The 23,739-nt window shown below is 46.3% G+C and overlaps 5 protein-coding genes and 1 non-coding gene across 7 annotated transcripts in view; 5 read left to right on the forward strand and 1 right to left on the reverse strand.

The window, feature by feature from the left end:
• Positions 1–2,099, forward strand: part of LOC133022552 (myosin-9-like) — a 28,280-nt gene extending 26,181 nt beyond the window's left edge. For both annotated transcript variants that reach the window (XM_061089373.1, XM_061089374.1), the window contains 3 exons: positions 22–130; positions 326–498; positions 625–2,099. In XM_061089373.1, the coding sequence (XP_060945356.1) occupies positions 22–130; positions 326–498; positions 625–733 (391 nt within the window). In that variant the 3' untranslated portion in view covers positions 734–2,099. The remainder of the gene's footprint in view (positions 1–21; positions 131–325; positions 499–624) is intronic.
• A 171-nt stretch (positions 2,100–2,270) lies between these two features.
• LOC133022554 (mitochondrial glycine transporter A-like) lies at positions 2,271–6,615 on the forward strand. The gene is made up of 9 exons (XM_061089376.1): positions 2,271–2,379; positions 3,309–3,371; positions 3,890–3,991; positions 4,259–4,383; positions 4,611–4,695; positions 4,803–4,982; positions 5,134–5,302; positions 5,380–5,540; positions 5,654–6,615. The coding sequence occupies exons 3-9, from the start codon at positions 3,977–3,979 to the stop codon at positions 5,774–5,776; spliced, it is 858 nt and encodes a 285-aa protein (XP_060945359.1). The 5' UTR covers positions 2,271–2,379; positions 3,309–3,371; positions 3,890–3,976; the 3' UTR covers positions 5,777–6,615.
• A 1,210-nt stretch (positions 6,616–7,825) lies between these two features.
• On the forward strand, positions 7,826–10,706 carry rpsa (ribosomal protein SA). Its single transcript, XM_061090113.1, has 8 exons — positions 7,826–7,873; positions 8,787–8,957; positions 9,034–9,152; positions 9,415–9,660; positions 9,937–10,065; positions 10,156–10,315; positions 10,413–10,472; positions 10,569–10,706. The coding sequence occupies exons 2-8, from the start codon at positions 8,825–8,827 to the stop codon at positions 10,661–10,663; spliced, it is 942 nt and encodes a 313-aa protein (XP_060946096.1). The 5' UTR covers positions 7,826–7,873; positions 8,787–8,824; the 3' UTR covers positions 10,664–10,706.
• On the forward strand, positions 9,198–9,338 carry LOC133023872 (small nucleolar RNA SNORA62/SNORA6 family). Its single transcript, XR_009683095.1, has one exon. It is a non-coding gene; the product is annotated as a small nucleolar RNA SNORA62/SNORA6 family (small nucleolar RNA).
• A 1,917-nt stretch (positions 10,707–12,623) lies between the features above and the next one.
• ubn2b (ubinuclein 2b) lies at positions 12,624–21,793 on the forward strand. The gene is made up of 16 exons (XM_061089375.1): positions 12,624–13,252; positions 14,468–14,596; positions 14,715–14,816; positions 15,089–15,220; positions 15,444–15,547; positions 15,823–16,321; positions 16,549–16,619; positions 16,704–16,833; positions 17,114–17,220; positions 17,347–17,457; positions 17,685–17,879; positions 17,964–18,006; positions 18,101–19,351; positions 20,135–20,339; positions 20,784–20,852; positions 21,057–21,793. Exons 1-16 carry the CDS (start codon positions 12,932–12,934, stop codon positions 21,101–21,103), a joined length of 3,516 nt encoding a protein of 1,171 aa, XP_060945358.1. The 5' UTR covers positions 12,624–12,931; the 3' UTR covers positions 21,104–21,793.
• On the reverse strand, positions 21,756–23,461 carry trir (telomerase RNA component interacting RNase). The gene is made up of 4 exons (XM_061089377.1): positions 23,386–23,461; positions 22,663–22,990; positions 22,311–22,382; positions 21,756–22,223 (listed from the first exon to the last, which is right to left on the reverse strand). Exons 2-4 carry the CDS (start codon positions 22,951–22,953, stop codon positions 22,116–22,118), a joined length of 471 nt encoding a protein of 156 aa, XP_060945360.1. The 5' UTR covers positions 22,954–22,990; positions 23,386–23,461; the 3' UTR covers positions 21,756–22,115.
• Positions 23,462–23,739: the final 278 nt, after the last annotated feature.

Genomic DNA, 23,739 nt, shown 5'->3' on the forward strand with positions numbered 1-23,739 from the left:
GGTGATGTTCTCTTGACTCAGGGAGAGACAGGGTGCCACCAAACTTGTGAGACGCACAGAGAAGAAACTGAAGGAGGTCATCCTGCAGGTGGACGACGAGAGACGCAACACCGAGCAGCACAAGGACCAGGTCAGAGTCTTTCCTTCATCAGCACGCTCAGCTCTTATTGGTGAAATGTAGATCAATACTTTGCAAAACCTGGTTAAAGGTTGTGTGATGTCATATGTAGAGTCCTAAAGTTATGGGAGACGATTTAGTAAGTTAAGTAAGTTTCAAAATGCAAAGTTTTATCTTTAAATGTTCTTTACTCTGTCCAATTGTCAGGTGGACAAGTTGAACTCTCGTATGAAGCAGCTGAAGCGCCAGCTAGAGGAGGCTGAGGAGGAGGCGCAGAGAGCCAACGCCAACCGGAGGAAACTGCAGCGGGAGCTGGAGGACGCCTCGGAGTCGGCCGACGTCATGAACCGTGAAGTCACCACCCTCAGGAGCAAGCTCAGGTGGGAGGAGGGACCTGTCGAGACGTCACAGCTTCGACTTTCATCCAACTTAACACACGAATAGATATTAATCACGAAGATATCTCAGGCGATGTGTACTCACTTTGTTTCTCCTCTCCGTTCCAGGCGTGGCGACCTCCCCTTCACCGTGCGCCGCACCGTGACCCGCGCCGGCATCGAGAGCGACGAGGAGAGCGAGCCCAAGACCGAGACGCCCGAACCCAAACCCGAATGAACCTTCCACTCTGCTTCTTTAGAACTGCATCGTAAATAGACAGACCCAAACACCCATGAGCTTACCTTACTGTACCTGCTGAACAGGGAGGAGCGCACACACACAATCATGTGACCGTCTGATCTCTTTACCGTTGACAATCTTTGCATTCTTAACACACAGACGCCGGTTAACTCGGACAATCACATGCTGACAAACACAAGTTATTTTTTTTGGGGCCAAATTTTTTCTTTTTGCTTCCTTTTTCATTTTCTGGGGAAAAAACAAAAAAAGAAAAGAGATATTTTTATAAGGAAACATTCCAGTTGTAATAGTCCTGATTACGGATCTATTTTTCTAATTGAAGAAAGAGAAAACAAAGAAGTATACATGATGAAGACCGATTACTGGAAGGGGACCAAAGTAATATCTCGAACTATAGAGTTGTATTTTATGCAGAAGTTTTTATAATGGTTAAGAATGGAAGTGCTTCATGTTTATTACGCTCGCGCTCTCGCCTCAGTTTATAATGAAGGTTTATATGCTGAAATGTATTCTATCAATTTAGCTGCAGTTAGCACTTGAGACTACGCTTTGGGCTTAATAATTTGATTCTTACATTTCATGTGGAAAATGAAATTTTGAGGCTGATTTCGGGCAATAATTAGAAACTCATTGACGTTAAAGTGAAGGCATTTGATTGTGACTGTGCTGAAATATCTTTAATTTTGCACTGACATGGAGAAAAAAAACAAAAACACTTTAGCCTCGACATCAGAAACCACTTTGTGTGCTTGATTGAAACGGTGACGGAGAAGGAAAGACTGTGCACGTGCTCGTGCACACTCTGCCAACACACACTAAAGCCTTAAAAGCAGCAGAACTTCTACTGGGCGCGGTTGTTGGCTTCTATCTGGACAAGCTTTGATTTTTATGTTTATCACTATCAGTGTTTTCGTTAATGTTCAGGGTTCAGTTTAATTGGGTGGTGGGGTAGTAAAGTACTCGCAGCACACAATGTATACTCAGGGCACAGCTTTTCGAGGGGGGGGGGGGCAGATTCGGGATGTAGGCGTGTACTTTGTTACTCGAGTCCATGTACACTTTACTCTGCCTGGCCGGTGGATCGTGAGACCCCCCCACAGCTCGTGCCCCGGGGGCTTTTGGCTCACACTGCTGGGAAGTGAGAGGAACCTGTTGCTGCAGAGCAACGGTTCACGGATCAAAGGATCAAAGGATCACATCTTTCGCACTTAAACACAAAGAACATCTTGACAAAAAACTGCATCTTCTCAATTATGTTGTAACGTTGGTCTGACCGCTCCTCTGAAATGGAAAACATGTGAAATGTTGGTATTATTGCAATTAAAGAGGCTTTCTAAACTGCTGCATGTGCACCCCCCGTGTCTTTATTTCATACAGAGGAGAAAGTTGTGATGTGATGAAACTTCAAATTGTTGTTATGATGCTTCTTCAGCAGTGGGGGGCGCTATGGATCCCAATCCAGATGGAACCAGTATAACACGATCAGGTTCTAACTGGATCCACCAGAGTAAGAAACGGTAAACAAGGAGGAAACTTGTCAGAACTCTCTGGTGTTGTCTCGTTTCTGTTCTGAACTCATAATGATATGAAGACTCTGACATAGAGGAAGTATTTGAGAAGCTGTAAGTAGTATTTTATATACTTCTACTATATAACTACATTTGTGTTTCAAATATTCGTTCCTCTGGTTCTTTAAAGCAGTAAGTACATTTACAAGAGCACTTTTACCTCACTGTTTGACATCTATAGTTGCATTTTCAATATTGGTAATAAGTATGTCTTCAAGGAGATTTAAAACGTTATTCTGTAAATGAACAATACCACAGCGTGTAAATAATTGTGATATTTATTTCTTCACCTCGAGCTACAACATTAAGATGCTGCTCACACAATACATCTTCATTAGTAGTGATGGGATGGTAGACCATTTATATATAAGCATGATTTAAATGGTAAGGTTTGGGTTGTTATTCTTCATTACTGATTTATATCAAATTAGAAATGAACTTAATAATGTTGACTTGTTTTTATTTTACACGTTTCATTGAGTCTTTGTGTAATATGTAGATGAGGTTTTGTTTTACGAAAAACCTTTGTTTTACCTTAACTGGGACGTTGTGGAGTACATGTTGGATCAACATAGTATTTGTAACATCAAGTACTCCGAATGTACTGTAAATAAAACATAATCCCGCAGACTGTACATTTAAATAAATATTTGCCATAAACTGTGTTTAAAGATGTAGTCTCCATACACTGTATAAGTGTTTGCCACAGACTGTATAGATCTATAAAGGACTTGAAATTAAAGTACTTAACGTAGACTGTTGAAAATAGTATGCTGGATAGTACATATATTTATAAAGTAGTTCTAATACACAGTGTGAAGAATAGTAGTCCTAATATTGGTCAGCCAATCAGAGCCGTGTATGGGCGGGGCCATGTCCTCACTAACCCGGAAGTGGCAGGTTGAAGTATTTATGGTTGAAGTTACCAAACAGAGAGAAGCCGGTTGTAAGGGGCGAAGTGACCAATCCGCTGTTTCTTTCAGCTTCACTGACCGGATCCGGCATTTAGAGACTTTCACTCATCCGAGCTAACGAGGGACAATCAGGTGAGTTCAACTGACCCGGGACACAACGTGCAACACACCCGGGATACAGCGTGCAACACACCCGGGATCAAAGCTCTGTAGTGATCGTATAAAACACTAAAAGCTTGTAAAACACTATCAGGTTTCTTCTTGCATGACCTTAACCTGACTTTACGATATTTCCTTATCTAACCCTTACCTTAACTTTACCATCACCCTACGTCATGCAAGTTTTAAAACATTATCTAACAGTGCAAACAGATCCAGGTCCCCACAACATGAGTAAGACCTGTACTACACACACACATGATCCATGTTCACACTCACATGAAAAACAGGACTAACACCTGATCACTGTTAGTACAGAGCAGGATGATCTGAGGTTGGTTAACAAGGAGCTGTGTGTCGTGTCAGGTGGTCGCTAATAGGAAGCACAGTTTCAGTCTGGTGCTCTGTATTAAGTGTGTGTGTGCATGTGTGTGTGTGTTTGTGTGTTTTATCAGCAGCCTAACACAGATTGTGCTCTTTGTCTGGAGCAGATTCTCTGTGGGACGGACCAGTGAACAGCAGAAGACAAGAAGAGGACAAGCAGTGTTGGATCTAACGAAGCTTGGTCCTGAAGAAGCATGGAACTGTCACTGGTGAGTTTTATAATCAGAATATACACTTACTTTAACAGTAGTATGTAGTATGTTTGTGTGTATTACCACTTTTATATTGTAAGTGTCTGAGACAAAGTTGTACAAACGATGCACTGGTTTGTTTACCTGATATAAATCATTATAAATAATAAATCGTCTGACTCCAGGTCGGAGCCTCCTGACATGTTTCTAACCTCTACCCTCCGTCCGCTGATGATAGTCTAGGATACTTCATGTCTCCTCTCTCCTTGTCTCCTCCCTCCTCAGGCTCACCCGGCTCTCAAAGCCTTCATGTGCGGCTCGGTCAGCGGGACCTGCTCCACGCTGCTGTTCCAGCCTCTCGACCTGATCAAGACCCGTCTGCAGACGCTGCAGAGCGGCGTGCAGCCCGGGTGAGTCAGCGTACACTTTCACACACACACACACACACACACACACACACACACACACACAGACACACTTATCAGTACCGACTGAGTGCATAACCTGACCTCTATAACCGGCTTTATTGACTGGACGAACATCTCATATCACAGCTGCAGCACCCGGGCTCCACATGCAAGCAGATGCCGTTTTATACCTTCCTTCTCCTTCATGTTCCTTCATGTTCCTCCTCCAGGTCGGGCCGGGTGGGGATGGTGACGGTGCTTCTGAGCGTGGTGCGGACAGAGAAGCTGCTGGGACTGTGGAAAGGAATCTCACCGGTTAGATCCTGTCACTCACAACCACACATATTCTCCTTCTCTCTCTCATAATGATGTTCTTGATTTCCCTGTTCTCACTCTGCTCTCTCCTGCATGTGACCTTCCAGTCCTTTGTCCGGACCATCCCGGGCGTGGGGATCTACTTCAGCACCTTCTACTCTCTGAAGCAGCACTTCCTCCAGGACGGCAACCCGGGGGCCACGCAGGCCATGCTGCTGGGGGGCGGGGCCCGGGCGGTGGCGGGGGTCTTCATGCTGCCGGTCACTGTCATCAAGACACGATTTGAAGTAAGCGCTGGTGAACGAGTGTGTGTGTACAGCTAGACTCTGAACAAGTGTGTTTCTGCAGGAGCAACAGATTCAGTATCTACGACATCTATGGGTTTGTCTCCCGGTGTGTGTGTGTGTGTGTTTCTAATGGTCTTTGTGTGTGTTTCAGTGTGGCAGGTACGGGTACAGCAGTGTGGTGGGGGCTTTGCGCAGTGTGTGTCGGACTGAGGGTCCTGCCTCTCTGTTCTCCGGCCTCATGGCGACTCTCCTCAGAGACGTTCCCTTCTCCGGTATCTACGTCATGTTCTACAGCCAGGCCAAGGCCTCGCTGCCAAGAGGTACGTCAGGCCTCAGAGAGAAATATGACTTTTAACATTTACATTGAATATTCTAACACAAGCTGTATTCCCTCAAGAAATCAGCACGTCTCCGTCGGCCCCCCTCGCGAACTTCAGCTGTGGGATCCTGGCGGGCGTGTTGGCCTCTCTGATCACTCAGCCGGCCGACGTGGTCAAAACCCAGGTGCAGGTGAACCCACAGCTGAGGACGGCCGAGGCTGTGAGATGCATCTACATGGTAACTGGGTCCCTCCTCTCATGTTTGTTAGTTCTCCTGGACATCCAGCTGAACAGCACGTAGCTGCGTTATTCATTTCAAGGTCTGACCTCCGTGTTTATCCGTTCTTTCAGGAACATGGCGTCCAGGGCTTCTTCAGGGGGGCAGTTCCTCGGGCACTGAGGAGAACCATGGTGGCCGCCATGGCGTGGACGGTGTATGAGAAGATGATGAACCACGTCGGACTGAAGTCCTGAAGGGGAACGTGGACGAGTGAAGAGACAGAAGAGAATCAAGTCAAGTCGCTGAATGAGGACGGTGAATGTGTGAAGAGGAAGGAACTGTGTGGAGACGCTGACTCGTCGGAATGAGCGGCGTGCACGTTGCCACAGAGCTGTGGAGATTTATATATGAAGTGTGTCACTGGGTTGCGGCTGAAGTTCAGGAGTCCAACTTCCTGCCTGTGCAAAGTAACTTTGGAGAAACTGACACTGATTATATTTTTTAATCACACAACAAGTTTTTAATCTCAGTTCTGGAGACGCAGTGGAACTTTCCTGTATCTGTTGATTTCAAGAAGACGTCAGTGATGATACAGCTCAGACATCTGCGATGCACTTTAACCTCGGCCGTTCTTTCAGGGAACAGTCTAACACCTGGAGAGACTGGTAAAGCCTTTCTAATAACACAGTGTAATTTTTATGTTCTTATATTTTAATGTGCAATTGAATATGTGCTTCTAATCTGCCTTAAAGTACAACATGTTTTAGTATTTTATCTTTAAAACAAACAGGACTCTGTCAGTGTGTTGAATGACTCAGCATCTAAAGAGATGAGATGGAAACATACTGCTGTCAGAACGTAACGGCCAAAGACTCGTCACTGTGGAGCAAGGAAAAGCTGTGGGGGGGGGGGGTGACCAGGCATCAAATAGTGAATAAGTACAAGGTGGAGTGGAGGAGGGTCAGGCTGAAGTTAGAAAATAAAATATTTCTAGTGTCTATCTGCTGGAAATGGTTAATTATTGATTGATGACATGAAAAATGCATACAATCTGTGTTTACTAAACTTTATAAATGAACTATGACTTTTTTTATTTACTGTGTCCTGTTCTTTACCTTCCAACTTTCCCAGAATACCTCATGTCAGTCCTTCAGATGCCGTGCTCCTCTTCTCTGACCTTATTTGTTACGTCCTCGACGTTCACCCAAACCCCGAGTTCTGCAACCACATAGTTTATGTGAAGGTGTAAAGAGTCCTCACATGTTCACAGGAAGAAAATAAAGTTTGTTTGTAATCATACTTTTCACAGAGACAACTCACAAAGTGCTTTAAAGACCCGACAGGTTAAAAACAGTTACACAATACAAATATAAAAACATACACAGTGGTACACACAAACCACCTGAAAACCTGTTGAAACACTTTAGATCATACACAACTTTCTACTTGTTGTGTAATTGTGTCAACACGAGGATCTGTAACTGGAACTCTTTATCTCGAACAAATAAAGTCGCTCCACAGGTCATTTTCCATTGAGTCGTCTCCGCTGGGTCTTAATATGGTCTTTCCATCTTCTCCTCTTCTTAATATGGGATTCACACAACCGACCTCTGGTTACCTCTGTGTGTCCGCCCACCTTCAGGACTCCACCAATCACAGACGTCATTACGCCACCTGAGGATTGTGGGAAGTGTAGTTCTTCTTCTCGTCTTTGGGAATTAAACATTTTTCATTCATAAATTGCACTTCTGTTGATAGTGAGTTGTGGAGAAAATAACAAAACGAATGTCAATAAATAAATATAAACAACTCCAGTAAAAAAAACAAGTTTCAGTGCATTTTTATAAGTTGTGTCTTAGGTTGTCTAGTAAGATTGATCTAGTATTTATATCCCATCTGTTGATGTTGGGGCTTCACTGTTAAATAATTACAAAAAGCTAAATAAAAAAATACAGAATAAGGACATGAGACAACACAGATTTCACCACTTGTATGTATATACAAATGTATAGAAATGCCAAAGAGCATATTTTCTTTCCAGCTGATCAAGGTTTGGATGGAAACATTTTGTCCTAAGTTTCCTGATTCAAGAGGAAACTCTCAGATCTTCGTATTTAAAGAAACAACCGGATTTATCTGTTATTTTAAATAAATAAATTGAATGTGGCGCTCAAACTGAAGCGCGCGGGAGACAGCACCACCCTGCGGCCACGTTGTAGACCCTACGTCATCTCCGCTTCCGGATAACCAACCAATCACACGCCTGGAAGTGTACAATATAAAGGACGTAACTTCCTCCCTGCGCCCTCTTTTCACCGTGCGGTCAGATCTCCATACGGCGTTGTCTCCTGGTGAGTTTCAACTCGTTGAATTTAACTGATTATACCGGTGAAATCCGCACAGCGATACAGTGTAGTGATGAGTTGTTGTGTTAATTCACAGCAGGTTGTTACTAATCCTCCATGTTGTGTCTTTAAAGCCTCTAAATATCGTTGAAAAGACGATGCTAACCTCCATGCTAACACGCTAGCTGCTGACACGCGCTCCTCCCGCTGTTGTCCCCCTCGTGCCTGATCATAAATACTCAGGGAACCGTGTAATCGGAATTTAACTATATTTTAAAAACTACCCGACACGTTTTAAAATGTGAAATATGATGTGAAGTCTGTACAATGTCGTTTCAGGCCTTTCAGTTACCGGGCGCCTATGTTGGTTGCTCTTAATGAGCCGGGGTCCTTTTTAATAATTGATCATCCGTCAGAAAAGGATTAAACTTCCTTTATGACTTGTTTTATCCCCTTGAGTTGATTTAAATATGTATAAATCAACCGGATCTTTGAGGCATGAGGTAAAAGTCCTGAAGAATATTGCTTCTTTCATTCATACTACGGAGGCCGAGACAGCTCAACGCAATTCAATTTAGGAAAACACAATCTAATAGCTAAACAAACGTGCAAATTAAGAACATTATTTTGACACGTGCGCTGTAAGTCACAACACATGCAAATTGAGAAAACAAAGGAAATCTTCCAGGGGACCCATAAAAGAGGTGAACCTGCTGTAGTTCGATGCTTTATGAAGTTAAATCACAACTTAAGCAGTCTGAGACAGACTGCACCCAAATGCATGGGCCTTCTCTGAAGTTTTTCTAAACTACTAAAATAACTCCTTGGCTCAACACTCATGCATATCTCCACATGTTGAGGTTTAATGACAAATCTGAAGCAGATTTTCTGACAAATCCACTCTTTTCTTTTTTCCCAGCTTCCCAATAAACTCGTAACTCAGGGAAAGTGGTCACGATGTCCGGAGGTCTAGATGTCCTTCAAATGAAGGAGGAGGATGTGCTGAAGTTCCTGGCGGCAGGAACCCACCTGGGAGGAACCAACTTGGACTTCCAGATGGACCAGTACGTCTATAAGAGAAAAAGCGACGGTGAGCCCTCTCACTGTGAAGTTAGTCTCTGTGCTTGAGTTGCAGAATAATCAAGACTCCTTTCTGTTATCACCAGGTGTCTACATCATCAACCTGAAGAAGACCTGGGAGAAGCTTCTGCTGGCAGCCAGGGCCATTGTGGCCATTGAGAACCCAGCTGATGTGTGCGTGATCTCCTCCAGGAACACCGGACAGGTAACATTCAACACTTTAAGAAGAAATTCTGTACATTTACTTGTATACGCACACTTTTAAAACCTGGCACCGCTGTCGGTGTTACGGCGTCGGATGTGTGCAATAGTAATCTGGCCGGGTTTTCGCTAACATCAGTAGGACGGCTGGTCCCATGACTGGAGTTTGATAGTGACCTGAGCCACAGTGCAAACTGTTGAAGATAAAGTACCTGTAATTCAGCTGAGATTTAGAATATAACTTGTTTTTCCTCTGCCCACTTCAGAGAGCTGTGCTGAAGTTCGCCTCTGCCACCGGTGCCACCACCTTCCACGGTCGGTTCACCCCCGGTACCTTCACCAATCAGATCCAGGCAGCTTTCAGAGAGCCCCGCCTCCTGCTGGTGACCGACCCTCGTGCTGACCATCAGCCCCTGACTGAGGCGTCCTACGTCAACATTCCCACCATCGCCCTGTGCAACACCGACTCCCCACTGAGATACGTGGACATCTCCATCCCCTGTAACAACAAGGTGAGAACCACCAACTCCTGACGTGACTCCTCCCCCCCCGATGCACACCGTTAGAGCCCGGTACTGTCCTGTCTGTGCAGTGTTGGGTGTAGGATGTGTGCTAAATGAACGTGCTTGACCTCTAGCCACTCCTTTCCGCACCACTTGGAGGGAAATGGTTGGAGGTCTTGCCACAGAATCTCAATTATACATTTATGTACTTTGTGAATATGCAATGGAAGCTACTGGTTGTTTTAATCTTATGTTGTTCATAACTAAAGTGTAATTGTGTCACAGGGTCACCACTCTGTGGGTCTGATGTGGTGGATGCTGTCCAGAGAGGTACTCAGGATGAGGGGAACCATCTCCAGGGAGCACCCATGGGAGGTCATGCCTGATCTGTACTTCTACAGAGACCCTGAAGAGGTGAGACTTAGTTTACAGCAGCTTGATGTTGCCGTGTATAAGTTGCACGTGTCTGATCGCCTGCTGTAACACACCATGTTATCTCTGCAGATCGAGAAGGAGGAGCAGGCCGCGGCTGAGAAGGCTGTTGGAAAGGAGGAGTTCCAGGGAGAATGGAGCGCCCCTGCTGCTGAGTTCACTCAGCCAGAGGTCGCTGACTGGTCCGAGGGCGTTGCCGTGCCATCTGTGCCCATCCAGCAGTTCCCTGCCCGTAAGATCCCTTTTAATAACTCTGATCCAAACTTTTTAATGCTGCATCTTGGTCTCTGACTCTGAACGCATCATTAAAACCTTTCTTTTCTCTCTAGCTACAGCAGCCGCTGCAGCAGCTGCACCTGTCAAGCCTGCGGAGCCTTTCCCAGCTGAGCGTAAGTGAAGTCTTGACTTATGTAAACATGAATACTTTTGAATAGAAGTATAAAGTTCTGCTTGATGCTAAATTTTGTTTTTTTTCTTTCCTGCAGAGGACTGGAGTAACCAGCCCGCCACTGAGGACTGGTCCACAGCTCCCACTGCCCAGGCTTCAGACTGGGGTGGTGCCCCCGCTGACTGGTCTTAGATCAATGACACTGGCAACAATAAAACTGTTGTTTAATCTCTGACTATGTGTTTGTTTCATTTAATATTTACTGAAGGTCTGAAATTCATCCAACATGAGATGAGCCTTCATTTGTCCCACTATGAGGAACTTTTCAAATAACTTCTGCAAAGGATGGCAAAAATTTAAATTAAAGTAGCACAAGCAAAGGAATATAAACTGAAGCAACTGTAAAATACAGAAATGCTGTCTACAATATTTTGTGTTGGTGTATGTATATATAGTATAACATGATTGCACATTATACATGTAATTTACACAATGGGAAATGGCTCAAAATAATAAATCCAGCTGAACTCCAGCCATATCAGTACTGCATGTAGCAAAACCAAATTACAATCTTATCCTCGGGTCAATAACTTTCAGCACTTTGACATAGCTGGAATATTGTAATTGCATAAAACCTCTTAGGTTGGTGTAAAACTATAAATGTAAATTGAGGTGGACACAATCTAAGCATCCTGCAGAACAAGTTTCTGACATTTGCTGGGTTTTAGGCAAGGTAACATATTTTACTATCTTGTCCCAAATGTTGCACACTTATTTAACACAGTGGAAGCAGTGTATATTAGTGAATGGGTAGATGATGGAGTTAAACAAAAGTTCTGCATTTCGCTGTGTAGATGGGAAGTTTGACCTTCACAGCTGATTTTATAGTTGCAGGTGAAAATTCATTTTTACAGAAAGCAAGATTCTAATGTTGAAGTTGTAGCCTGAACTGTCTTTTTATTTCCACTTTCAGTAGAAAACGTTTTACAAGACAATACACTAAAAGATTAAAGGGACAAACCAATGAAGGTCAACTTCCTGTAACTGCAGCTAGAAAAATATATATGAATCAGAATTCTAAATTGCTCAATCTCTAGGATATTAAAAGGAGAACTCACATATTTCAGTACAAGAAAAAATACCCTCCACTGGTCAGAAATCGTATCTTTAATTTTATTACAATTATATTTCCACGGCTCCATGTCCCCTTGCAGTTTTATTGAATTGAAAAGGCGATGACGATAAAATAGAAAGATTAAATTAGATTAAACAAACTTGACTGATCCCAGCCAGGTTTAACTCGTTACAGCAGCAAAGGTGGAATAAAATTAAAGAAGAGAATTAAATTTTTATTACATTACATTACATTACATTTCATTTAGCTGACGCTTTTATCCAAAGCGACTTACAATAAGTGCATTCAACCCCGAGGGTACAAACCAAGAACAACAAGAATCAAGACAGTACAATTTCTTTGAAATAAAGCAAAACTACAAAATGCTATAAATAAGTGCCATTTTAGTGCTACCAAAGTGTTAGTTTCAAAAAGTGGTTAGGTTTTTTTAATTTTTTTTTATTCAAGGTACAGTGGGAAGAGGTGTGTTTTTAGTTTTCGGCGGAAGATGTGTAAACTTTCAGATGTCCGGATGTCGAGTGGGAGCTCATTCCACCATTTAGGAGCTAGGACAGCAAACAGTTGGAATGTGTGAAAGAATAAAAATAGAGTTAAATACTAAATATATTTATTTATTAATGAGTATGTGTTAATGTATGTGTGTGTATTATTTAGTGTGTATTACTAGTGTATTGTTGAGTATATGAATGAGAGTGTACTATTGATATTGGTTGTGTATTATTAATATATTATAGATAGTAACTGACTTTGGGGCTTGGGGGGTGGGGGTTATCTCTTCAACCTGAGCACGCGCCTCGTCCCGCTCGCGCAGAACAATCGTCTCCTCCACGTTCGCGCGTGTGTGTCAGGTGGGCGTGTTCCGGCCCTGTGATTGGTCGGCGGCTCTTCTCCTCTTCCCGTCAGGTGGGCGTGTTCCGGCCCTGTGATTAGTCGGCGGCTCTTCTCTTTCCTCCCCGGCTTCCGCTTTCTCTCTACGCGCACGCCCTGCCCGTGAATAATGATAATAATGATCAAGATGGCTCCTGAGGACTCCCAGCGGTAGCGACCCGGGGATTTCATGGAAGCGCATCAAACTCCGGCCGGTCAGAGTTCGAGTCCCTCGTAGGGGTCGGGGCCGCCGCGGGGATCGAGCTGTATGGATTAGACCGGGTCGGGCGGAGATCCACGCCGCTGTGTAGTCTGCTTCTCCCGGGGAAGCGAGCTAGCTCCGCCGGGGAGGTAAGCTAGCTCCGCCGCTAGCTCCTTGTACTCGTCGCCCAGCTCCGGGTTCAGCTCCGCGGCTCCGTGGAGCATCGTCCTCCCGGTTCCCGTGGCCGGTCGTCGGGATGGCGGAGCCCAGGAAAGTTCCCTTCGTCACCATCTCGTCCTTCGGCCCCGCGGCCGCCGCCTCGACCCCGGAGTCCGGGAAGAAGCGGCGCCGCGAGGACGAGGCCGTCGAGTGCACTCCGGGGAAAGATGGAGGTGGAAGTGCGGCGGCGCCGGGGTCAGGAGGTGGCGGAGCTCCGTTCGGGATCGACCCGGGAGCTGAGGCCGACGCCGGGGAGCCGAAGCCCACCGTGCGCCTCCACCTGCCGCTGACCGAGCCCAACGAGCGGGGATCCGCGGAGTTCAACTACGGGGAGCTGGTCCACCCCTCCGGTTCTCAGGTAGGCACACAGCGGGCACCTCGACCCGGGAAGAGGGGCCTCGAGCCGGCTGCAGCTCTGGAGAGGCACCGGGGGAGAGATGTCACATTCACGAATGATCACAACCAAACATCTGTTATCTTTAGCTTTATTTATCATCACTGCTCTTCCAGATGTTTGTCACCGGATGTTTACTCGGTTTCTACAACTTAACAAAGAAAAACAAATAAATAAAACAAAGACAGAAAGTGACGTTCAGGTCGAAGGCGGAACAGCAGCAACAACATCCGGCTCAGCTCCGTGTTGACTCGAGCACATGTTAGAAACTCTACTTCATTTTATCTGAGTTAATCAAAACAAACATGATCTCAGAGAACTTTACACATTGAGGGCGAGAGCTTATAAAACTACATGTGCATCGACCGGTAGGCGAGGGAGAAGAAGGGGGGGGGGCGAGAGAGACCAGCAACCGTCATATCTAAGTTCTCTGAGGCTGGTGGTTGAAAGAAAACAATAATAAAAGTGATATTTCTAAATGCCATGCTATAATTAATGATAATAATGAAGGTTACATGTTCTGGATCCTGCAGCTTAGTGAAACCTGCAGAGTGTCAGATAGCGAAAGAACAAACCACAAACCTGTGATGATATAAACTCAGTGTACTGTCTCACATCATCACTATTACAAAGGCAGCTTTCTATTTATTATAAATAAAAACTAAACGCTTGCATGCATTCATCTCCAGCAGATAAGATTACACTCTTTTGCACTTTTTGCAGATCATCCAAAAAACACAATACATAAAATTGCTCCAGTGCCGTAAAGACTTGACATCAAAGTGTTACTGCTTGTTTACAAGGCCCTAAATATAGTTTAATATGAAGTATGAGTAAAAGTACCTCTGTGAATCCACAGCTGCTCTGTTGTCATGTGGAACTGAATCTGTGAAAGTTCCTGTAAACCAGAGAGTTTATCTATTTATGTCAGAGAGCAAAACCTCCATGTTCACAACACAGGACTACTCAACACAATGAGTTCAAAATATAACCCTTAACTGTGTATCCATTAAATCGGAGTTTAATCCCTTTGACGAATGTAACTATATCTAATGAGAAGTGACTCTGTTCCATTTTCTGTCACTTCTGTAATTGTGAAGCACTGAGTCATAATTTCACAACTTTTAGAAAAGTGAAGTCTGTGTTTCCAGTCTGATCCGATGTCTTTCCTCTCACCAGGTAAAGCCCACAGCTTCAGTAGCCCCTAAAGGACTCACCCCCCCGCTGGACCCCAACGACCCCTTCGCTGACGACGAGAAGGAGAGACGGCAGGTGGAGGCCATGGCCAAGAAGTTTGAGAGCAAATATGTAAGTGTTGTGATGTCCGGATGCTTGAATATGTTGTTCCGGCTGTGACGGCTCTGCACCCGAGATGTATGTCAGATATTTAAAGGTTTTTGATCCTGTGTTTTCCGTCTGTCTATAGGGTGGCGCCGTTAAGAAAAAGAAAAAGGACAGACTGCAAGATCTCATTGATATCGGATACGGCTACGATGACACTGATCCCTTCATAGACAATTCAGAGGCTGTGAGTTAAAACAATTGCAAAGCGCACACAGTAGTTTAACAGTTAGAAAGCTATGAAACATATTCTCCAACGTCTGTGCCTCACTTTTTCTTATTCTTATCGTAATAAGATCTGAGGAGTTGTACTTTTCTGTTTTGGGCTGAGAATATCGTCAACAAGGATCAAGAGTAGCTTTGTCCACACGTTGTTGATCTGACCAGCACAAAATCACATGACGTGTCCTAAGTTATTGAAGTCGACTCACGCAACTTGTCCTTCTCGGTTGACCTCAGTACGATGAGCTGGTTCCTGCTTCTCTCACCACGAAGCACGGAGGCTTCTACATCAACACAGGCACCCTGCAGTTCAGAGCAGCCTCAGACTCCGAGGGAGAGAACGCTGGCACTGAGGAAAATCCCTTCAAGGTAGCTTCTTGCTTCTCTACTGTTACAACAAGAAGGACACTGTTTTATTTGGTTTTATTTCCTTTTTTTAACCAAGATCCTTCATTTATACCCTAGGAAATGGTGAAAATGTAAAAAAGCATCTTATCTCCCAGTGTTACAGAAAGTGAAATTCTGTAAATCCTTATCTGGGCTTGAATTTTAGTAGTTATAATTGTTAATTTGTCCTTTTCACTCATTGTAGAAGATGAAAGATGGTGAAGAGCGGGTGATTAAGAAACGGCGGAAAAAGCCGGATGGAATTCTGGAGGAAAAGAAACCCAGGAAGAATAAAGTACCAAAGTCTGGGTGAGTTTAACATTTTTTCCTCTGTGTTTAATTCTCAGATAGTTTCTTTGTATAGATTTTTGTACGTGTCATTTCCTCTTTTCAGATATCTGTGTCATATTAATTCACATGTCTAATAACTGTGCGTTAGTAAAGACTGAATCACGGAGTTCACTAATTGTGTCGTGGTTTTCTCATCACATTCTAACATCAGTTCAGGTCCCAATCCCGACTCAGTCCTGTGTCTCTGGGTTAAATGTCTCTTCTTCTTCTTCGTGCGTCTTCTGTTCTCGCAGTGTTGGGTCCCTGAATGTCCATCGTCCAGAAAAGAAAAAGAGGAAGAAGCTGATGAAGGACTCGATCCACCTGGCCAACATGCTGCGGCGCTTCTCCAGGGAGAAGGAGCAGATGCGCAAGAAGAATGTTTCTGGTCCCAGTCTCCCACGTCCCAACGCCAAAGTGCCCACTGCCAACAGTGCACTCCTCAACGCCCACCCCAAGGCCGCTGGCGGCAACGACTGCACCATCACCGACCTGAGCGCGGACCCGTCTGTGATGTCACTGCTGGGCTCGACCAATAACGACATCCTGCAGGACATGATGGGGGACCTGGACTTCGCGATGCTGGACTCCCCTCAGCCGTCCAGCCCGGCGCAGGGGGAGAACGGATCTTTCGGGACGGGACACAAAGCAGGAGGCAGCAGAGTGTCGCAGGCTAGCATGATGACTCCTCCCCCCCCTCTGCCCAACGGACTCCCAGGGCCGCTCACCAAGAGGATCGAGGACCTGAGAGCGGTAAGGACCTCATCAGTAGGACCGAGTCACACAAACACGAATCTGAAGCGGGTCAGAGTTTGAATGTTTGAGAGGAAACTGATTGGAAGTGAGCAGGAAGTGAAGCTTGGCTGCTCTAACATTTGTGTATGTGTGACCGTGGCCTTATTGTGCAGCTCATCTATCAATCCAGTATAATGTGTGTAGCTGTAGAAGTGTCTGATGGTAACATTCAGCTCTTGTCTCAGGCGTCGCGTCTGTTTGATGAGGAGGGCAGGAAGAAGTTCTTCACGTTGGACATGAACAACATCCTGCTGGAGTGAGTAGCTTCAACATTTACACACACGCAGCAATCAACAACCATCAATGTGTGTAGATCTCACCGTGTGTGTGTGTGTGTCAGTATTGAGTTGCAGGTTCAGGAGCAGCCGGCGGAGGTACGTGCAGCTGTCTACTCTCACCTCGAGGCCTTTGTGCCCTGCAATAAAGAAGCTCTGCTCAAACGCCTTAAGAAGCTCAGCCTCAACATACAGGTGAGGAGGAGAGATCATCATTTATATATATTTTTTATTATTAATAGACATAAGGACACAAATGTGTGATACTTTAAGACAGAAGTAGCATTGAATAGTTGAGCCATAGAGCTCATAGGCTCTCACTCTACAAGCCCTCCAGTAGAGCTTGTAGAGCTTGTGTCTTCTGGCTTTTAGTCCGTTATCTGGTTCTATATTTAGCACATCAGTTTACCATCCCTGCGTGGGGGGGTGGTGTGTGTGAGAGAGACTTCTGACTGTGCTTATCCCTGTCGCCCAGGATGACCGTCTCCGCACGCCCCTGCTGAAGCTGAAGCTGGCCGTGTGCAGCTCGATGCCGGAGCAGATCGCTCGCTACAACATGGATTGTATCGCCAAGGTGGCAAAGTAAGAACACGTCTCCAGCGGCTCCTGATGTGAACACAGTTCTGTGTGTCTGCCTCTCACATGTTTCAGTCCACCTTGTTTCTGAAGGGGGTTTTGATGTGTGATAATCTGTTGATGTGTTCACAGGCAGCAGTCGGGGGAGGGAGAGAAGAACGGCTCCGAGGACGATGATGAGGAGAAACCAGGGAAGAGGGTGATGGGACCTCGGAAGAAATTCATCTGGGACGACAAACTCAGGTCAGTGTCACCGAGGAGGGAGAATCACTTCTAATACAAAATGATGTCGTGCCTTCAGCTGGTTAAAACTACAGGCACACAGACAGCTAACTGTCCACTCACGCTACGTGCTGCCAGAGCTGTATAAATAACTTTTATTATTATTAAGGATATTATACAAGTGGCAATAAATGTACATTACAGTCAGAATCACCTCTGAGTATTAATGATGCTTGTCTGTCTTCCAGGTTACTGCTGTGCAACCTGGTGCGGGTGAAGCTGGGCTGCTTCGAGCTGGAGGGGAAGAACACGCTGTCTCTGGAGGATTACCTCCGAGCCTTCATGGAGACGGAGGTGAAGCTGCTCTGGCCCAAGGGCTGGATGCAGGCCCGGATGCTGTTCAAAGAGAGCATCATGGCTCATGGTCACCTGACAGGTTACACGTGAGTCAGGCAAACACATCTCATATCTCAGGACTGACTCTGGTGCTGTGGCTTGTTCTCACTTCTGTTGTCTTCTCACTCCAGAGCAAAGAGGAAGATGGTCACGACTCCGAAGGCCAAGCCGAAGGTGGGACTGTTTCCTGTGATCTGGTTGGTTGTGATGAGCAGTCCGGTCACAGCTTGGTGTGTAAATGTTATGTTTGTGTTCTCTCTGAATCCAGGAGGCGGTTTGGGTTCGGCCCTCACCCTCAGCGGGCGCCACGCCCTCAGGCCAGGTTGCCAAGCGACCACCTCAGTCCCCGTCTGAGCCCATATGTCTGGATGATGATCTGTCGACGCCCTCCCTGGACTCCATCTCCCAGGCCCTCGCCATCCTCGGCAACGCTGCCAAGGGCCTGGCCCAGGGGGACAGCCCCCCCTCCCCCGAGCGACCCAGGACCGTTGCCAACCCCATCTCCCTCCACGCCTCACCACACCTTCAGCAGCCGCAGAAGAAGAACTCTGTCAGCACTCCCAGCTCCAGTGCACCTCACTACATCTCTACCTCTTCGTCTTCCTCCACCCCTCTGTCTCGGCTTCCCTCCATCACGACCTCCCCTCTGCCCTCCGTGAGGGATGAAGGGCTGGCGGCCATCAAGGCCATCGCTCAGGCGCAGGCCATGGCGCACAGACACTCAGTTTTGAACACTCCGAGACCTTTGGGTGCAGCAAAAACCATCATGTCCGCCTCGCCGTCGCAGCTGAAGCCACGCCCCCCACCCACTGCATCTCCACTCGTGGCCCCGGGGTCTAAGTCGGGGGTCTCCACTCCCCCCTCTGGCCTCCTCAAAGGCAGCAATAATAAATCCAGCAGTGGTGACACTCTAATCCTCACTTCACCTCAGTCTCGCTCACACAACCTTTCCTCGCCCACGATCATCAAAACCTATCAGGGGCCTCGACTCGCCCACACCCTGCAGAGTAAACCCCCCCCCTCCCTCTCCCAGTCGCTCTCTGGAGTTCAGCCCCAGCCGCAGTCGAACTTCATCACCCCTATGCATGCCACGCTCACCAAATCCACACACAGCAGAATCCAGAACATTGTCAAGCTCACCCCCCGCACCATCGTCACCACAGTCTCCTCCTCCATCTCTCAGAACCCCAGGTCTCAGGCAACCCCCACCATCCACCAGTACTCCCCCCAAACCATAGCAGGGTTCCGCCCGCAGTTCTCAGGTGTCAAAGGAGGAGTGACCAAGCAAGGGCAAGTCAGCTACACTCCTCCAGGCGGCCAGAAGACCCCCAACCACAGCACCAACAACATCAGCCTTATTAACGTGTCATCCATAAGCAAACATTCAGGGTCCAGTGCCTCCCCCACCTTGGTCTCCGTCAACCTCGGCCAGCGTCAGAGGCCCGGGGGGGTGACGCCTCAGGGGACCAAGTCGGTGGCGTCGGTTTCATCGTCGTCCGTCTCCTCGCAGCTGCCACAGGTTTGTAGCGTCAGCGCGTCCAGACCATTTATTATTTAGCACATTTACACACACTGTAGAAATGTGATCATTCACCAGGTTTGTTAGAATCTCCAGAAGTAAAACTTTAATTCAAAATGTTACTCTTTGAGTTCAGTAGCTCAGGAAACATCTTTGCTCGTGGGTTTTTGATTCTGTTCCAGACTAGTCAGCGTTTAACTGTAAATACAACACATTAATTAACTGATTAATTTGGTTTCCAATTGTGTTATTCAATATTCATGTGCACACTGGAGCTGCTTTCAAACACAGACTTTCACCAGAGTTTCTCTCTGATGTCGGAGTCTGTGAAGTTTGGTGCAGCCGGATTTTGAAGAGACTCTAATTTCTATTTAAGATGAATCGGTTCCTCAAATAGTTTAACAACAGAAAATGAAGAAGCAATTATCTTGGTAATTTAATTATCCTTTCAACTGAAACAGTTGAACATTCACTTCTTCTCCTTGGTGATAATTTTTCATTTGTGACGTCATTTAAGACTAAGATTATCTCTGGGTTTCGAAATGATCAGTTAATCAAGAACAAAACCTACATTATTACAGGTTAAACTATGACACAAGCGATATGAGTTCTCTCTACAACCCTGTTAATCTTTATGAATCTGTAGTTATACCTCTAGTAGTAGAAAACATATCTATTGTGATTTGATTAAACGGTAGAAGTTACAGAAATGGGAGGAGCTCCGGAGGAACCAACTTTCATTTTGCATCAAGACTCGTCTGATCTGAATGTGTTTGTGTGCAGGTCTCCACAGCAGGAGCCGGTGGTCTGCTGAACTCCGCCTCGTCTCTCACCCTGGGGTACGGGATGCTGGGGGGCCTGGTGCCCGTGACCCTGCCCTTCCAGTTCCCCCCGCTGCTAAACCTCCCTCCGCTGGGAACGGCCGGCTCCAGCATAGCAGGCGGCTCCGCGGCCAGTAGCAATGCATCGTTCTCTACCCTGACCCAGAGTGAGTGAAGAACGCAGGACAGAAACATGGAGGATTCACACTATGCACAACGATCAGATATAAAACTGGGGACAGACACTAAATGTAATATACAGAATAGTGAGCGAACACTTTTCAAACGGTTCTGGATCCAGAAGCAAACTTTGAGCTCTATAAAGAGTTTATAGATTTCAGTAGCAGACTGTGTTTGTGACGTCGAGCCGTTGTTTGTTCAGGACTCGTTTTGTGTTACATGTTAGAGCATCACTTCTTTATCACCATATTGTGTGTTAGATGTAAGCTCGTGATTTGTCTCCTGTTTGACATTTTCTCATTTCTTTCTGTCATTCACACCTTGTCTTTATCATCATCTGTCCTTTATCTCTCTCCTTTCCCCATCCATCTCTCCATCGGTGTCCACGTCTCCCCTCCCTCCCTCCTCGTCCCCCTGTCCTGTCTCCTCAGATCTGTATAAGAGTCTCCAGGCAGGGTCTCAGGTTGCTGTGCCTCCTCACTTGCAGCTCGCCTACTCAGGTAAACATGTGACCCTCCCTGCTTCTCTTACTCCCGTCCTCACTCCTTCCGTCCTCTCAGGTGTTCTGTCTCAGTTCGTCCTGTTCTGTCTGTGGCAGCATGTCTGCTCCTGGAGTCATTTCAGCTGTCCTCTAATCTCTCGTGTATTTAAAATGTCTATCGCTTCTTTTCACTGATTTCAAGAACTGTGCTATTCCCGTCCAGATGTCAGTCAAAACCAGGGAGGAGACGCTAAGAGGAAGAATCTATGATGAGGCTGGTTTCCTTCCCCCGGGGGACGCTGGGACAGCGGACAGACGGACGGACCACTGACACCAGCGGGCTGACCTCGGACTGGGCTTCACTTGGGACTGTTGATCTGGGATCAGCTCACGTTTTTCATAAATACCACAGTTGCATATAACTTTTTTAAACAGTTTGATAAATTTGAAATACTATTCTTCGTAGAATTGTTAAATGAAATGACAAATGCTGTTTGTCAATGTTTACAAGATAGACCTATATCACTGTGGACAGGGAGGAGTGAGTGGGTTTTTAATGCGAGTGTGTGTCTGTGTGTGAGAGACTGTATGTGGGGCTGAACGCGTGCCTTTGTGTGTCTCCCTCTCTGATGCATGGTCAGTGTCTATTCGGTGCTGTTTTTATCCTAATGTTATTATCACTGAAACCTGTAAGAATTGTAAACTGCAAATTGATGATTTTGAGCTTTTTTTTTGTTTTCCTCCAATGAAAGATGTAAACTTTTTCATTGTACATAAATTCTTTTCTGTATAGAACTCAAACTGACTTAATTAAAAATCTTTGCTTTCACAACAGACTAAAAATTGATGCGATTCAACAGATGCTTGTATGATTAAAAACCCAGTTTCCTCTGAGGGACAGAACGGAGGCAGGACAAACACAAATAGGCAACGTGAATTTAATCGAGTTGGCGTAAAATCAAATCACGAACGAAACCGAACATAAACCAGAAGTGAGAAAAATTGGGGGGAAAAGGTTGAACAATAATCATGAAAGTCAAGTTTTCAAAGCACCGTTTGACACCAGATCAAATCACCGACATCGAACAAATACGCAACACAAAATAAACGATACAAAAAAGGGAGTTTGTCAGTATGAGCAGTTTGTGATGAGACGGGTCATTTGAACTGTCAATAAGAAGGGGCGGGAGTGTCCGGACCCCCCCAACACGTCGTCTCCTAGGCGATGCCCCCCCCCATCCCTCCTCGCAGCAGCGTCGCTCCACGTTCACCTTCGTGGACTCTACTTGACCAGTGGCCTGGTTTTATCGTCGTCGCCGCACTGGTGGGCTTTGTACTTTTTCACCTCGGCCATGTACGATGCCCAGGCGTCACTCTTTCCTGGCACAGCCTTGGGATGGGGGGGAAAGAAGAAACAAGTCAACACACAGGAACACACATCATCACCACAATGAGCCGCAGCAGCAGACCCACTCACCTCTGAGTCGTCTTTCTGCTTCTTCGCAACCATGCCGGTCTTTAGGAACACGCCTCCTCTGCGCTTCCCCACCTGGGTGAGGGGATAGAAGACTCAAACCGTTACAGGAGCTCTGAGGCGGGCGGCCAACGAAGGAGAAGGTTCTACATTGTGTGTCCTGCCGGGACCCCCGGGGACCACCAGCAGCAGCAGGGGGTCTCCCTGGACTGCACCCGGCTGCTGTGTGTTACTTGTACAGTGAACAACAATGCAAGTGTGCGTGTGGATAACACTGACTTGAGATCAGGGTGTGTTACGTGTAGCTCAGTGTGTGGTGCTGTCGTTTGGATGCATGTGGATCTGAACCCCTTACAAAGCTCGTCACTGCAGGGGGCTTCTTGTCCACGGGGGTCTGTCCCTGTTCTGAGGCTCGGGCGTCTCCTCCTGCTGCTCCTCCTGCTTGCTGCTCCTTTCTCCTCCTCTCCTCCGCCTCCATCTTCTTCTTGAACATCTCCATGAAGCTGCCGTCGTTGGCGAACGCGTTGCCCCCGGGCGTCGCGGCTCTGTCCCCGGGCGTCGCGGAGCTGCCGGCCGGGGACGCGGGGCTGGAGTCGCCGCTGCTGCCGCTGCCGCTGGTCGCTGGAGGTCTGCGGTTTGGATCCATGATTTCCCGGAAGTAAAGTTCATACACGAACCCGGAGCTAAAAGAAAACAAAACAGCAGACGCTCTCGCGTTTTTAAATGAAATGTGGCTCGTTAGCAAAGTTAGCTTGAAGGAAGAAGCCGCCGCGGGACGAGCCGGAACCAGGGACTCGAACCTTCTGGACCGGAAGTGAACAGACACTTGGTCCGGTTTTAAAAAAGAATAATAAGTGTTCGCTAAAGAAAAGAGTTAAATAAAGCAGCTAACAGGTTTGTAGCTCCGCCCCGGACAACAACAAAAAGCTCCGGTGCTAACGTGCTAACACTGCGGGCTAATGCCCGGATGAGCGAGGCCTTTCCGGGACAAACTCCTCAGGAAACTGCGGCTGAAGTGACGGGTCGTTCCCCTGGTGTTCGGATTCAACTGTCCACGTTCACCGCAAAGTTCAAATACCTGAAGAAACGCGTGAAAGTCCCGAAGTTCAGCAGCGCCGGAAGCTAGCGCTAGCCTCCATCCCACCGTCCGCCATCTTTACTCTGCTGACGTCATGTGGCGAGCTGTGATCCACCCGGTGACGCCAAAAATAAAAGGAGCGACTTTTATTTTATATTCCTTTATAATTAGATAATATTTAACTCCTTCTGGTTTATTTAAATACTCACAACTTGCATTACATGTTGTATTTTACTATATAACTATATTTCATACACTCTGAATTAACGAAAACAGTCTATTTTACTTTAAAAATAAGAGAATTATCGGTTTGTCAGAGTATTTGTAGGTTTTCTGAATTAATCAGTTTTTATT

Source organism: Limanda limanda, chromosome 17, assembly GCF_963576545.1.
Source record: "Limanda limanda chromosome 17, fLimLim1.1, whole genome shotgun sequence".
Classification (NCBI taxonomy): domain Eukaryota; kingdom Metazoa; phylum Chordata; class Actinopteri; order Pleuronectiformes; family Pleuronectidae; genus Limanda; species Limanda limanda.